This window comes from Xyrauchen texanus, chromosome 11 (assembly GCF_025860055.1).
Source record: "Xyrauchen texanus isolate HMW12.3.18 chromosome 11, RBS_HiC_50CHRs, whole genome shotgun sequence".
In the NCBI taxonomy this organism is placed as follows: Eukaryota; Metazoa; Chordata; class Actinopteri; order Cypriniformes; family Catostomidae; genus Xyrauchen; species Xyrauchen texanus.
In genome coordinates, this window is record NC_068286.1 from 47,410,844 (window position 1) to 47,423,970 (window position 13,127).

The 13,127-nt window shown below is 37.1% G+C and overlaps 2 protein-coding genes across 2 annotated transcripts; both read left to right on the forward strand.

Moving 5' to 3' along the window:
- The first annotated feature begins 3,230 nt into the window (after positions 1 to 3,230).
- Positions 3,231 to 5,478, forward strand: ndufb6 (NADH:ubiquinone oxidoreductase subunit B). The gene is made up of 4 exons (XM_052137355.1): positions 3,231 to 3,513; positions 3,640 to 3,732; positions 3,978 to 4,022; positions 5,303 to 5,478. Exons 1-4 carry the CDS (start codon positions 3,334 to 3,336, stop codon positions 5,372 to 5,374), a joined length of 390 nt encoding a protein of 129 aa, XP_051993315.1. The 5' UTR covers positions 3,231 to 3,333; the 3' UTR covers positions 5,375 to 5,478.
- Positions 5,479 to 6,907: 1,429 nt separating this feature from the next.
- On the forward strand, positions 6,908 to 13,027 carry toporsa (topoisomerase I binding, arginine/serine-rich a). The gene is made up of 2 exons (XM_052137283.1): positions 6,908 to 7,076; positions 8,142 to 13,027. The coding sequence occupies exon 2, from the start codon at positions 8,145 to 8,147 to the stop codon at positions 10,554 to 10,556; it is 2,412 nt and encodes an 803-aa protein (XP_051993243.1). The 5' UTR covers positions 6,908 to 7,076; positions 8,142 to 8,144; the 3' UTR covers positions 10,557 to 13,027.
- The last annotated feature ends 100 nt before the right edge of the window (positions 13,028 to 13,127 follow it).

A 13,127-nucleotide genomic window follows, 5' to 3' on the forward strand; every position in this document is an offset into this window, starting at 1 on the left:
CTTTGAAGCTCCATAAAACACATAAAGGCAGCATAAAAGTAATCCATAAGACTCCAGTGGTTTAATCCATGTCTTCAGAAGTGATATGATAGGTGTGTGTGAGAAACAGATCAATATTTAAGTCCTTTATTTACTATAAATCTCCACTTTCACTTTCACATTCTTCTTGTCATCCCAGATGTCCATGACTTACTTTCTTCTGCAGAACACAAAATTAAGATTTTTAGAAGAATATTTCAGCTCTGTGGGTCCATACAATGCAAGTGAATGGTGACCAGAACTTTTAAGTTCCAAAAAAGCACATAAAGGCAGCATAAAAGTAATCCATAAACTCCAGTGGTTTAATCCATGTCTTCAGAAGTGATATAAGTGTGGGCGAGAAACGGATCCATGTTTTAAGTATTTGTTGATATTTTATATATAAATCTCCACTTTCAAACAGGCCTCCACTCTCCTTAGAGTTCTTCTTTTGTTTCTGTTGATTCACATTCTTCATGCATATCGCCCCCTACTGGACAAGGAGGAGAATTTATAGTAAAAACTTAAATATTGATCTGTTTCACACCTATCATATCACTTACGAAAACATGGATTAAACCACTGGAGTCTTATGGATTTATTTTATGCTGCCTTTATGTGCTTTTTGGAGCTTCAAAGTTCTGGTCACCATTCACTTGCATTGTATGGACCAACAGCCAAGGTTTTCAAACTGGGAGGCGTCGAGATTGATGGCCATTTAAGTAAAATAAAAAGATACATAAATACAACAAAAATCTATTGTGAAGTGAAATGATAATGATTGGCTTAATAGATCATAACTCTATTACGTTATAATATTGATAATGTCGAAAAATGTATATCTGTTAAACATCAGTGTTTAACGCATTGGCCAAATGAGTCTGTAAGACTGAATTGCAGGCTATTGATCATCGTTGATGAATCGCTCCAACACCTGAAATATGAAACATTTTGTTAATATTACACTAGAGCACAATATCTGAAATAACTGCAAAAATGTGGCCAGAATGTACCTGCTGTTTTATATTTATATATTCATATACAGCTCTGGAAGACATTAAGAGACCACCGCAAAATGATCAGTTCCCCTGGATTTAGTCTTTATAGGTGTGTGTTTGAGTAAAATGAACATTTGTGTTTTATTTTTTTTTTATTTAACCAGGAAAAGTCCCATTGAGTTACAGTAACTCTTCTCCCAGGGAGTCCTGGCCAAGATAGGCGGCCAAAAAAAGTTGCAAAGAATTTACAATTACATACAAAATTACATACTACACAACAAATCTCTATACATAGACCATACATATACAAACAAGACATTTTGTTTAACTTAAGTAAATACAAACATATAATTTAAAGGGTACCTACCTACTTAAAAACAATTACACCGTTCAGTCAAAGTTGAATTTAAAAGGTTTTTAAAAATATTAATAGATGGAAGTGATTCTAAATTTAAGGTGTTTTGGAGTTCATTCCAGGCATTTGGTGCATATGATGAAAAAGCTTTTTTACCAAATTCTGTTTTTGTTGATGGAATAATTAATAATATTTTTTTTTGATGACCTTGTTCTGTAAACACTGTTTTGGTAAATAAGTACATTTGAAATGTAAATGGGTAATTTACCCATTAGTGCTTTGCCAATAAAAATCAATAGATGAAATTTTCTTCTGAGAGAGAGGGAGGGCCATATTATTCTATAAAGTACTGACAACATTTCTGCCAAATTTCAAATAAAAATATTGTCATTTTCAGCATTTATTTGCAGAAAATGACAACTGCTCAAAATAACACATTGCTGTTGGGTGACGTTATGCCACTCCTGGTGCAAAAATGTTCGGAACACTGCATTATATACAACCATTAACGCCTACAAAAATCGTGATAGCACCACCTACTAGCCGATTTTTTAAAAACTTCGCACAACCCTCTCAGACCAAGAGTCAAATAGGTCCACCAAGTTTCGTCCCGATCGGTCGTTGCTGACCGTGTGCAATAGCTGCTGAAATTTGATTGGCAGATAGCGGCCATGTTCTTCAACATACGTGAATGTCCATATAAACAATGATGGCAGCTGAGACAAAGACAATGTATGCAAATTTTGAACTCAATAGAATAAAAGGTTACATAGTTACAGCTAATTTCAAGTTTTTTTTTAATATTATAGTGACACCATGTGGCAAAACCGCGCCAACTTTTCTGGGCGACCAAGGATTGACCACTTACATAAGCCTGCCAAGTGAAAATATCTCAGTTCCTTCAAGAGTTAAAGCCATTTACGTAAAATTGGCCACTCCTACTTCCGATGTTTTTGCATTCCGTAGCTAGCTTGAGTCGAAAGTTCAAACTTTTTTTTGAAAAACCTAGAACTTGTTAATCAAAATATGTTTTTATAAAAAATCCAAGATGGCGGAACATTTTTATAGGCGGAAATGAAATCGGAGATATTATGTGACAATACTTTTTTATTTATTTTTTTATTTTATTTATTTATTTGGTATCAAAATCACACAATAATCAAATAGAGAATGACAATAACAATAATTGCAATAAAAACAGTATAAAAAAAAACAACAATATTAATACAAAATATTACAAGTAAATAAAATAAATTAACAACAAAATAAAAGAATTAAGAACTATATACATAGGGGTATTACAATTAAAAACATAGCTCTAATTACAAAATAAATACAAATATCCTTAAAAAGGATAATATTTCAAGGCTTTACAACAAGCCTTGAAATATTTTCAACTTTTAGCTTTTAGCTTTAGTGTTCCTTACACCCTCCAATGCTTTAAGATACAAAACTAAATTGTACAAAACTAGTTCGGTTTCAGCCAAGGATCCCAATGGTATAAAGAGGTCAAACGACAAACGGTCTAGGAGTTATGAGGAGTTTCGCGTTTTTGATAGCTGTAGCGCCCCCTATTGACCGATTTGACCAAGTCCGTGTTTTTGGGTGGCGAGTACTACTGACAGAGTTTCAAGTCTCTAGGCCCTGCCGATCAGTTTTATGGCGGAATAATAATAATAATAATAATAATAATAATAATAGAATTAATAAAAATAATAATACAAATCTTAGCAATTACAATAGTAATAAATATTACTAGTAATAAATAAAAAATAAATAAATGTCTGGTGTGGTCTTCGTTATGTATTGCAGTGCACAGCGGTTATTGCACTCCAGATCAGTAGATGTCGCTCTATATTTCAGTCGAATCGTCTTCGTTCGCGTTGCACTCTGGGAGGTTTGTCCTTTTAGATGTCATTGTTGTAAAGTGTGTTTTAGCTGGAAAGTAGCAGCATAATCAGGATGACTGGATACACCGCGGATGAAAAACTCCGCTATGAGCAGTTAATTAAGCTGCGGCGACAGTGGCTGAAAGATCAGGAGCTCAGTCCTCGAGAGCCCGTCACTGCACCCAAAACACCCGGCCGGGTCGCACGATTCTGGACTGGATTCCTGGAGCCAAAGACTCTCTGGAGACTATATGTGAGTCAGTGATTTAAATGCATGTATTCAGATAAATGACTTCTGTATGATTTATACGAGTTAAAATGGCAAACACTATAAATGCAGAAAAGCTTTATAATGTTTCATTTTGTCTTTTCTTATTAGACATTTAAAGCATATAATGCCAGTGCTTTTGCCATCACAAGAATTCTGATCCCAGCCTGGATTGTGCATTACTACATGAAGTACCACGTCGTTGTAAGTCATGCTCAGAAGTGTCATTTGTTTACATTCCACCCTAAATAACGAAAGTCCAGGCACTGTATGATACAGATGTAATTACAGTCTGTCATAGGTGCATTTAAACAATGTCAATGTCATACTCATAAATAATTATCATTAATAAATGGTTGCACTGGTGGTTGCACCAATAAGTTTCTCAGACTGATCATTATCACGTGCCAATGTAAAGCTCAATACGCTGATGTTGGTTGTTTTCACAGAAAATGCCATATGGAATTGTTGAGTTAAAACCCAGGCTGTTTCCTGTAAGTATATCATTTGTTTGGGTCAAGTATTATCATCACACGAACAAACAGAACTTATTATATCAGTCCATGACACATCATGCATGTTAACCCTTATGCGTCAGTTTAAAAAAAAAAAATGTCCGTGGCAAAAAACTGCCATAAAAATATTATATTTATAAATATTTGTTATTATTTTCTACCCTTTTCACCCCAATTTGTAACGCCCAATTCCCAATGTGCTCCAAGTCCTCGTGGTGGCGTAGTGACTCGCCTCAATCCGGGTGGCAGAGGACGAATCTCAGTTGCCTCCGCGTCTGAGACCATCAATCCGCGCATGTTATCACATGACTCGTTGAGCGCGTTACCATGGAGACGTAGCGCGTGTGGAGACTTCACGCTATTCTCCGCGGCATCCACACTTCGCCCCACCGAGAGCGAGAACCACATTATAGCGACCACGAGGAGGTTACCCCATGTGACTCTACCCTCCCTAGCAACCGGGCCAATTTGGTTGCTAAGGAGACCTGACTGGAGTCACTCAGCACACCCTGGATTCAAACTCACGACTCCAGGTGTGATAGTCACCGTCAATACTACGCTGAGATACCCAGGTGCCCCAAAAATATTAAATATTAATATTATTTTCCACTTTTTTTTAACCAATATCTGTCCTGATCATAACTACCAAGTATTAATTCATTTGCAGGATTTTAACCCTTTAAATGGCAGTTTGTTTACATAATGCCACTGTTGATTTTTTTTACATACATTTCTCAATACACACATACAAAACACACTCTGACATCCATACCAACACACACACACACACACACACACACACACACATTTTTATCTGCATCATTTATTCAATTAGCCTGCAGTGCTCTATTATACAGCAAACAGAAAATTGGGAAAAAGCTTGTATTTGCTCCATAGGCTAAACATGAAATGAAGCCAGGGCTCCGGAATGAAAGCAGTATATCATAGAATTCATGATTTTATGTTTTAATGGCACTGGGATCGAATATTGCAGTTTTAATGGGTTTCAATGGGGACATTTTTACCCTGAAGGTCCCGAGTGTGACTATTTTGTGTACAGCGTGATTTATAGATGTCTTATAGAAACTGAGGTTGAAATATCAAAATACACATGTATGCCGTTGACATTAACACAGACAAAATGATCGAAAAAACAATAATGTCCCGAAGGTCTCCTGAAGGGTTAAGTGCGGTCAGCACACCTTTATTTTTGAATTTCCTCATTAGCATATGTTTTTAAACACCTGCATGTTTTTCAGGGAGACACCATTATGGAAACGGGTGAAGTTGTTCCAGATCTTCCTGAAGCAGAGGGTCATGGTCATCATTGAAGATCCAAGTTAATATTCATTATAAACATGTTCATCTGCTCCTATTGTAAAATTGATACACTTGTGTGTATATTATGTCAATAAAGATTATTACTGATTATGTATACTGTTGTTTTACCTGTAGTTAAGGAACTGACATTATTCAGTGTGTAGCATACAGCTTGTAAAACTAAATAATGCACATTATAAATAAATCTTGTCATTTATTACAGACAATTTTCAGGGTCGCAGATGTTTTTTTAATAAAGAGCTGTCCTGAAGACATTCTCAGAATGAAAGACTGAGACATCAAATAAAATACTCCACAAGCTCCAAATTAAAGTCCAAATTAATTGTGGTAATCAGCATTATGCCATAAATGCCGTAGATTGAGTTTAACTTGTAATGAACCCGGAATAATCCTTTATAGAAATACATATAATATATTTGCATGCTATATGAATCATAATAAGGGGCTCTTACTTTAAGCCTATAAGTCATCTTGAACCTTGGAGAGGCAGAAGAGGACTAAAATGTTGTTAACCATCAATGAAGTACATAAATATATACCTAAACATAAATAATAATAAACCTAGACATTTTACATTTTAGTAATTTCATTTGGTTAAACATTGTTATTGAAACTGAAATGTATAAATCTTAAAAACAGTCTAAAATATTTTTTGGAGGGAGAAAGAGAGAGGGATGCTATCAATATCGGCACTTTCATTCTAATTCTAATACTCCTTTAATAATGTTGTTTTATTATTTATTTTGTCACATAATTTACGTTTTAAACTATTGCAGTGTCACATACGTCTTATTGCGAAATCGATATGATTCATAAGACTATATAATTTCACTGTAGCCAATAGTTAAATTTAGGCATTGCCAAAGAAAATATTTAGCAACGACGGGCCACTTCACTTAAAATGAAGTCCCGCCTTACAGGTAAAAGAGCCAATCGCCTTTTAAATGCGCAGACATCACCTGTCAATCAACTCGTGATTGCGCATGCGTATTAGCTATACAAGCTGGGAACATTTTGTTTTTATAGCGTAATCTGAGGTAAAGAAGCATAATTTATGATAACGGTGTTGTCAGATTTTACTGATGATTTGAAATATGTTATTTGATCGTAAACTTGACCTATTGTTTTCAAGATTTAGGTCTTTCCCGATTCAAGTAGACTGGAGCTGCACTGTCATGCCGCTTGTTTAAATTGAAAAATAGCCGCCCGGGTGCGTTCCAAAAATGACCGCCGAGTGAATTGACTTGCTAAAATTACTTTGGTATTACATCACATGCACAGACTGCGGAATAGCCTATTTAGAAATGTTTTTTTTAGCTACTTTTATCTTCGGAAATAGCGTACATCGACTTTCCGTTTATTAAAATATATTATATTATATTATATTATATTATATTATATATTTAATAACGATTCAGTGCTTTGGAAAACCTTGTTCCTTTTGGGCGTGTCCTCTCTGACGTAAGTCTGTTAAGGAGCGTCTCGTCAAATAGACCTTTATTTTGAAATGAAAACAGGAAGTACTGAAAGTATTCGAACATTTCACTTCCGAAAAGTCTTCTTACATCAGGATCAACATCGTGTACAAAAAAATGATTTTGAAAGCCGACTGAGAAAATTACAATAACGCTCGTTTGTTTCGGAGGATAAACGACAACAGGACAGCGAGAGTTTCAACAAACAAATCATATAGTAGGTTTCATACAAAAGATACTGTACATGCAATAACATTAACCCCAGAACGAAAGACCCAGGTGAAATCTTTATAAAATGACTTACTTTTCGATCAAAATCAAACTCTAATAATAATTGTATTAGTAATTCAATTGTCAAAATAGCTGATATATAGATTTTATTCAACCCTGAAGAGTTTCAGACACAATAAATACAAAAGGTGAGTTTTGAGTGTAAATAAAAGTTAATTAATTAAAATAAATTACCCATATACCTGTATATCAGATATATGGGTAATTTCAATGTTTGGTGATTTATATGAAATGTCTCAACAATTATACCCACAAAAAATATTCAAATAAGTACATTGGACTAGGATAAAACGTTTTTGCATAAATAAATATACTTGTAAAGTAGCGACTTTATGTCTCAATATTGCAAAATTATGTATTACTAAAATAAAACCAGTGTTAAATGCATTGATTACTATTGGTAACACATATTGGTTATATAGGAGACCCACATATGAATTCTAGGTGCAGTGATGCAAATCTAATTTATATATATATATATATAAGTAAAATCCCAGATTCCTTAATTGAGGAATACCTGGTGTGGAAGATCAGAAGACCACTTCATGTCAAAATGATGTCTTAAAAACTAGACCCTGACTTTGCATTCTAGGGTTAAATATATTTTCGCTAGAGCTTTGCACCCATCACATAAACGCATTTCTTTACATAAGTTGACATTCATCAGATTGTAAATGTATTGATCATTGCGAGCAAACAATCACAAAAGACAATCCGACTCTGCATAGTTCGTTTATTTTGTGTAAATATACCAAGCTCACTGATATTATGATGTAACCATTTGAAAGTACTTTTGTTTGGGCCCCCACTTATTTGATTGCATTTTATTGGAAAACATGAATGCACTTTTGTGGCTTTCCCCCCTATTTATAATGCTAGTCCAAGTTTCTCGATCGAAAACGGGCTCCAATGAGTTTACACTGGAAGCAGTGCCGCTGGCCTGAATGCAGCACACTTTCCGGCTGATTAATTCAAATGTTCCTTCTTTCAGATTATGGTGTCGCCAGAGATTAAAGAGTGCCTCAGCAAGAACTCATCAGGTGTTTCATTAAACACAATATTAAAAGAAGCATCTCCAGAATCAAAATGTCCAATATGTCTGGATCACTTCAAAAACATATCTTATCTTGATGTGTGCCTACATAAGTTTTGCTTCTCGTGCATTCACGAGTGGTCCAAGAACAAAGCGGAATGCCCTTTATGCAAACAGCCATTCAACTCCATCTATCACACCATCAAGGCAGAAAATGATTACAAGCGGTTTGACCTACGACCAACTGAAAATGGGTCCTTTGGCAACATGGCAGGGCAAAGATTCAGGTACCGTACCACACTTACAGGCGACCGCAGACCAGCACCAAGGCGGACGTCTCCTCCCCCTGATCATGGAATTTTATTTGAGGGTCTGAGTGGATCTCTTCCACAGCAGCACAACCGAGATCTCCATCGCATGATGAGGAGATTGGCAGCCAGGCAACGGGCAGAGAGTGAGGGCAGGTCCACGCAGAGTCCTCAAGAACAAGAGGTGATTAAATTCAGACGGGCTTTGTACAGAAGAGGTGTGCGAGTACAAAGGGTGCAGGACGGTGGCCGTACCAGGGAGACCTCTGCAGAGTTCTTCAAAAGAAACCCTGCTTGTCTCCACAGGCTTGTGCCATGGTTGAGACGGGAGCTTACTGTTCTGTACGGTTCCCATGGTTCCCTTGTCAACATAGTTCAGCACATTATTATGACTCTGATCACTCGACATAACGTGGATGACCAAGTTGTCGTACATGAGCTTAGGCCCTACTTGCTGTCCCGTACGGAGCACTTCTTACATGAGTTTCTTAGCTTTGCTCAATCCCCATTCAACATGGGAGCATATGACCAGCATGCTGTCTATGACTTGCCTGGCCCGTCCGCTGAGAGTAGCAGTTCAGATACCTCTGTGATCGCCATCTCTGAGGATGAGGGTGATCCTTTAATGGAAGGAGCCCAAGATTATGCCACTCCTAGGGTTACCTTAAGCCAAGCAGCATGGGATGATGAGACACCAGGACCATCATACTCTTCAGAACCTTCTCAGGTTTTACCTTTCCTTGTGGGGGACTCTGAAGCAGTAGTGTCCGTTGAGCCACATCAGGACCATCAAGTAAATGCTGACTCGACTGCATTGGTAAGGGAGCATTCCTCTGACGGTGATGAAGACTGTGTTATTATAGGCTATGTTAAGCCTGTGACCGAAAGGACACCAGAACTAGTCCAGCTTTCCTCCGATTCAGAACAGAGTGAGCAGAATGGGGGACCACCAAGCCCACGATCACCCCAACACATTCGTTTTACTTCAGAGCCTGATTCGCCACCCTCCGTCACTCAAAGCCTTTCAAGGAGGTCAAAGAGAGGGTCTCAGTCGCCTGACGACACCACGCAAATGTCATCCAATCAACATGGACAAGAATATGACAAAAGCCATCTTAAAACAAAGTTGACAGGATCTAGAGAACGATCCTCACACAACAACAGGACACACTCCTGCTCTCATAGCAGAAAGCACCCATTCTCTAAAGAGGGTAAGGATAAGTGGAGACAAGAAGAAGAGAACAGTCACCGCACTTCATCTTTTTGGCATTCATATAGCCATTACAGTAAGAGAGACAGTGGCAGGAGATATTATTCAGAGACATGCTCGTCCTACTCCAGCTATTACAGAAATGTATATAATCGCTCACGTTCTCCATCACATAGTAGAAGGCGAAGCAGGGAGCGTCGGGACAGAAGCCGCTCATGGAGCAATTCTCGAATAAGCTCCAACTCCTCCAACCGTCATGACAGAAGCGGCTCAAGGAGCAATTCTAAAATGAACTCCAACTCATCCAGTCGCCAAGGCAGAAGCCACTCAAAGAGCAATTCTAGAGTCCGGTCCTCTCATCAGACGTCACGACATGACGAATCTGGCAAGAAGAGAAAGTACAAAACAAAGCATCTAGAGGAACCCTCTGGGGAGAGTTCTAGAAAGTCATATGCTGAGTCGGCTGACGATTGTGCAAAGAAGAAAAACAAGAAACATCATAAGAAGTCCAAGAGGAAAAGTAGGAGTCCAAGCACGGACATTGTTTATGATGACAAATCTGAGAGGCACAATAGGAAACATCACAAGAAGAAGAAACACAAGAGGAAAAGCAAGAGACGTAAGAGTAAGGAGAGGACGGACAAGCCTAGCCCTGTTCTCATTACAATAACCTCTGACAGTGACAGTACTGACCCCACTCTACCATCAAGCAGTAATATCTGTGCATCTACCTCCACCATTGTGGACAGTGCTACAGAAAGTAAGCTGCTTGAGTCCAGTTTCCTAGACATGGGGCAACAAGGAACTGCTGGTGTTGAAAATAGTGCCATCGGTGATGACAGCACCCCCAAATAGATTAGTGCCGTGCCAGAGTATGAGTTCATATGGTAAAACGAACTGTTATTGAACACCTCAGCGAAGATGTGACAAAGGACTGTTGTTGTTATACCCAAATGTTTATTTTGTGTATGTCTTAGCTTATAAATAAAGGGATCGGTTTTAGATGTGATGTTAATCTTTATGCAGAGTTTTTAATTATGTAAAAAGATGAAGACCTTTGCACTTATGAAAATGTATATATTCCAAGCTCTCTATACAAATATTGTGCCTAAATAGTTATATAAACGTACAACATAGGATACACTAAATGACATCACGATATGCAATGAATTTGCACAACAAAATGGTCTTATTTTGCAAGTGTGTTAATAATCACCACTTTGCCGTGTTTTAAAGTTGTTGTTTTTTTCATGTGGCTGTCTAAAATACATTGAAATGGATCAGACATCTATATTTATTTTGTGTAAGCCAAAATGTTTATTTTGGTGTATGTTTGCTTTAAAAAAGTGTCTTACACCGGAGTTACTACCATTTGGTCCAATTTCCAAGACAAGTTCAGAGAATAAATTAAAGATGGTGTTTATGACATTTGCCATTTACAACAGATATCTGGATTAAGTGTTAACAAGGTTAAGAGGAAATATTAGACTTCTTGTGATACCCTTTTGTCATAATATTGAATCACTACACTGGATGATTAATAGTGAATGAATGAAGTGTTTCGTTTTTATCTAAAGGTGTTGATATATGTACACTGGCGGCCAAAAGTTTAGAATGATGTACAGATTTTGCTCTTATGGAAAGAAATATACTTTTATTTACAAAAGTGGCGTTCAGCTGATCACAATATAAAGTCAGGATATTAATAACATGAAAAATCACTACAACATATTCAGAACTTCTTAAACTACTTCAAAGAGTTCTCGTCATAAAATCCTCCATGTGCAGCGATGACAGCTTTGCAGATCTTGTTATTCCAGCGGTCAGTTTGTCCAGATACTCAGGTGACCTTTCACCCCACACTTCCTGTAGCACTTGCCCTTTCACCCCACACTTCCTGTAGCACTTGCCATAGATGTGTCTGTCTTGTCGAGCAATTCTCACGCATCTTACAGTCTAACTGATCCCTCAAATGCTCAATGGGGTGAAGATCCGTAACACTCTTTTCCAATTATCTGTTGTCCAGTGTCTGTGTTTCTTTGCCCACTCAAACCTTTTCTAGAGTCTTCTCTTTACTGTTGTACATGAAACTGGTGTTGAGCGGGTAGAATTCAATGAAGCTGTCAGTGGAGGACATGTGAGGCGTCTATTTCTCAAACTAGAGACTCTGATGTACTTATCCTCTTGTTTAGTTGCACATCTTCCACATCTCTTCCTGTCCTTGTTAGAGACAGTTGTCTTTGTCTTTAAAGACTGTAGTGACACCTTTGGATGAAATCTTAAGTTTTATTTGGCAATTTCAAGCATTTTTTTGCCTTCATTCCTCAAAACAATGATTGACTGATGAGTTTCTAGAGAAAGCGGTTTCTTATTTGCCATTTCTGACCTAATATTGACCTTAAGACATGTCAGTCTATTACATACTGTGCAACTCAAACACAAACACAAAGACAATGTTCAGCTTCATTTAATGAACCAAATATCTTTTAGCTGCTTTTGATATAATGGCAAGTGATTTTCTAGAATCAAATGATCAATTTATCATGATTACTCAAGAATAAGGTGTTGGAGTGATGCTGCGGAATAGATTTGATCAAAAATGAAGTTTTTCAAATAGTGATGGTGCTGTTTTACATCAGTAATGTCCCGACTATACTTGTGATCAGCTGAATGCCACTTTGATGACTACAAGTACCAATTTCCTTCTGAAACAGCAAAATCTGTACATTATTCCAAACTTTTGCCCACCAGTATATATATACATATACAGAACTGTGCAAAAGTCTTATCCACATAAGATGTATCACAAAAGCATTTGTCTTCAGATGGTTATTTATATCTTCAGCTTTAGTGTGTCAATAGGAGATATAAATGTTAGACTCACAAATGTTACTTATGCATATAGAAAAGATTAGAATAGAAGAACAGGGAGCCCTGCAATAGATGGCAATGCCCCCACTGAACATCGGGTCAGTCTGAGATTACATAAAGAGACAGAAGCGATTGGGACAGCCAAAATAGATAGAAGAACTGGCGAATTCTCCAAGAGGCTTGGAACATCTGATCTGCCGACAACCAAGTTAAACTGTCCAGGTGTACCAAGGAGAATTGGGGCTGTTTAAAGGCAAAGGTTGTCAACAAATATTGATTTAGCCTTTTTTTTATGTTTACTGGACTTTGTATGATGTTACTTGATAAATGAAAACTCTTTATGCCATTATTTTTGAAGACATCCTCACTATGCATAATTTTTCTCAAGTGCCTAAAACATTTGTGAATATGAAGGTAAATGTTTTATCATGACAATAACATACAGGCATATATGTCTTAATGGTAGTAAGTAAATTAAATGAAGTGAATAATAAATGAGCTAAATGAATAGACTGTGTTTTGTGGGTCTACAGTACAGTAGGTGGAGGTAATGCA

Coding starts and splice junctions, on each gene's coding strand:
- toporsa (XM_052137283.1), top strand. CDS start 8,145: ATGGTGTCGCCAGAGATTAAAGAGTGCCTCAGCAAGAACTCATCAGGT.
- ndufb6 (XM_052137355.1), top strand. CDS start 3,334: ATGACTGGATACACCGCGGATGAAAAACTCCGCTATGAGCAGTTAATT. Junction 3,514..3,639: donor AGACTCTCTGGAGACTATAT/GTGAGTCAGTGA, acceptor TTTTCTTATTAG/ACATTTAAAGCATATAATGC. Junction 3,733..3,977: donor ACATGAAGTACCACGTCGTT/GTAAGTCATGCT, acceptor TTGTTTTCACAG/AAAATGCCATATGGAATTGT.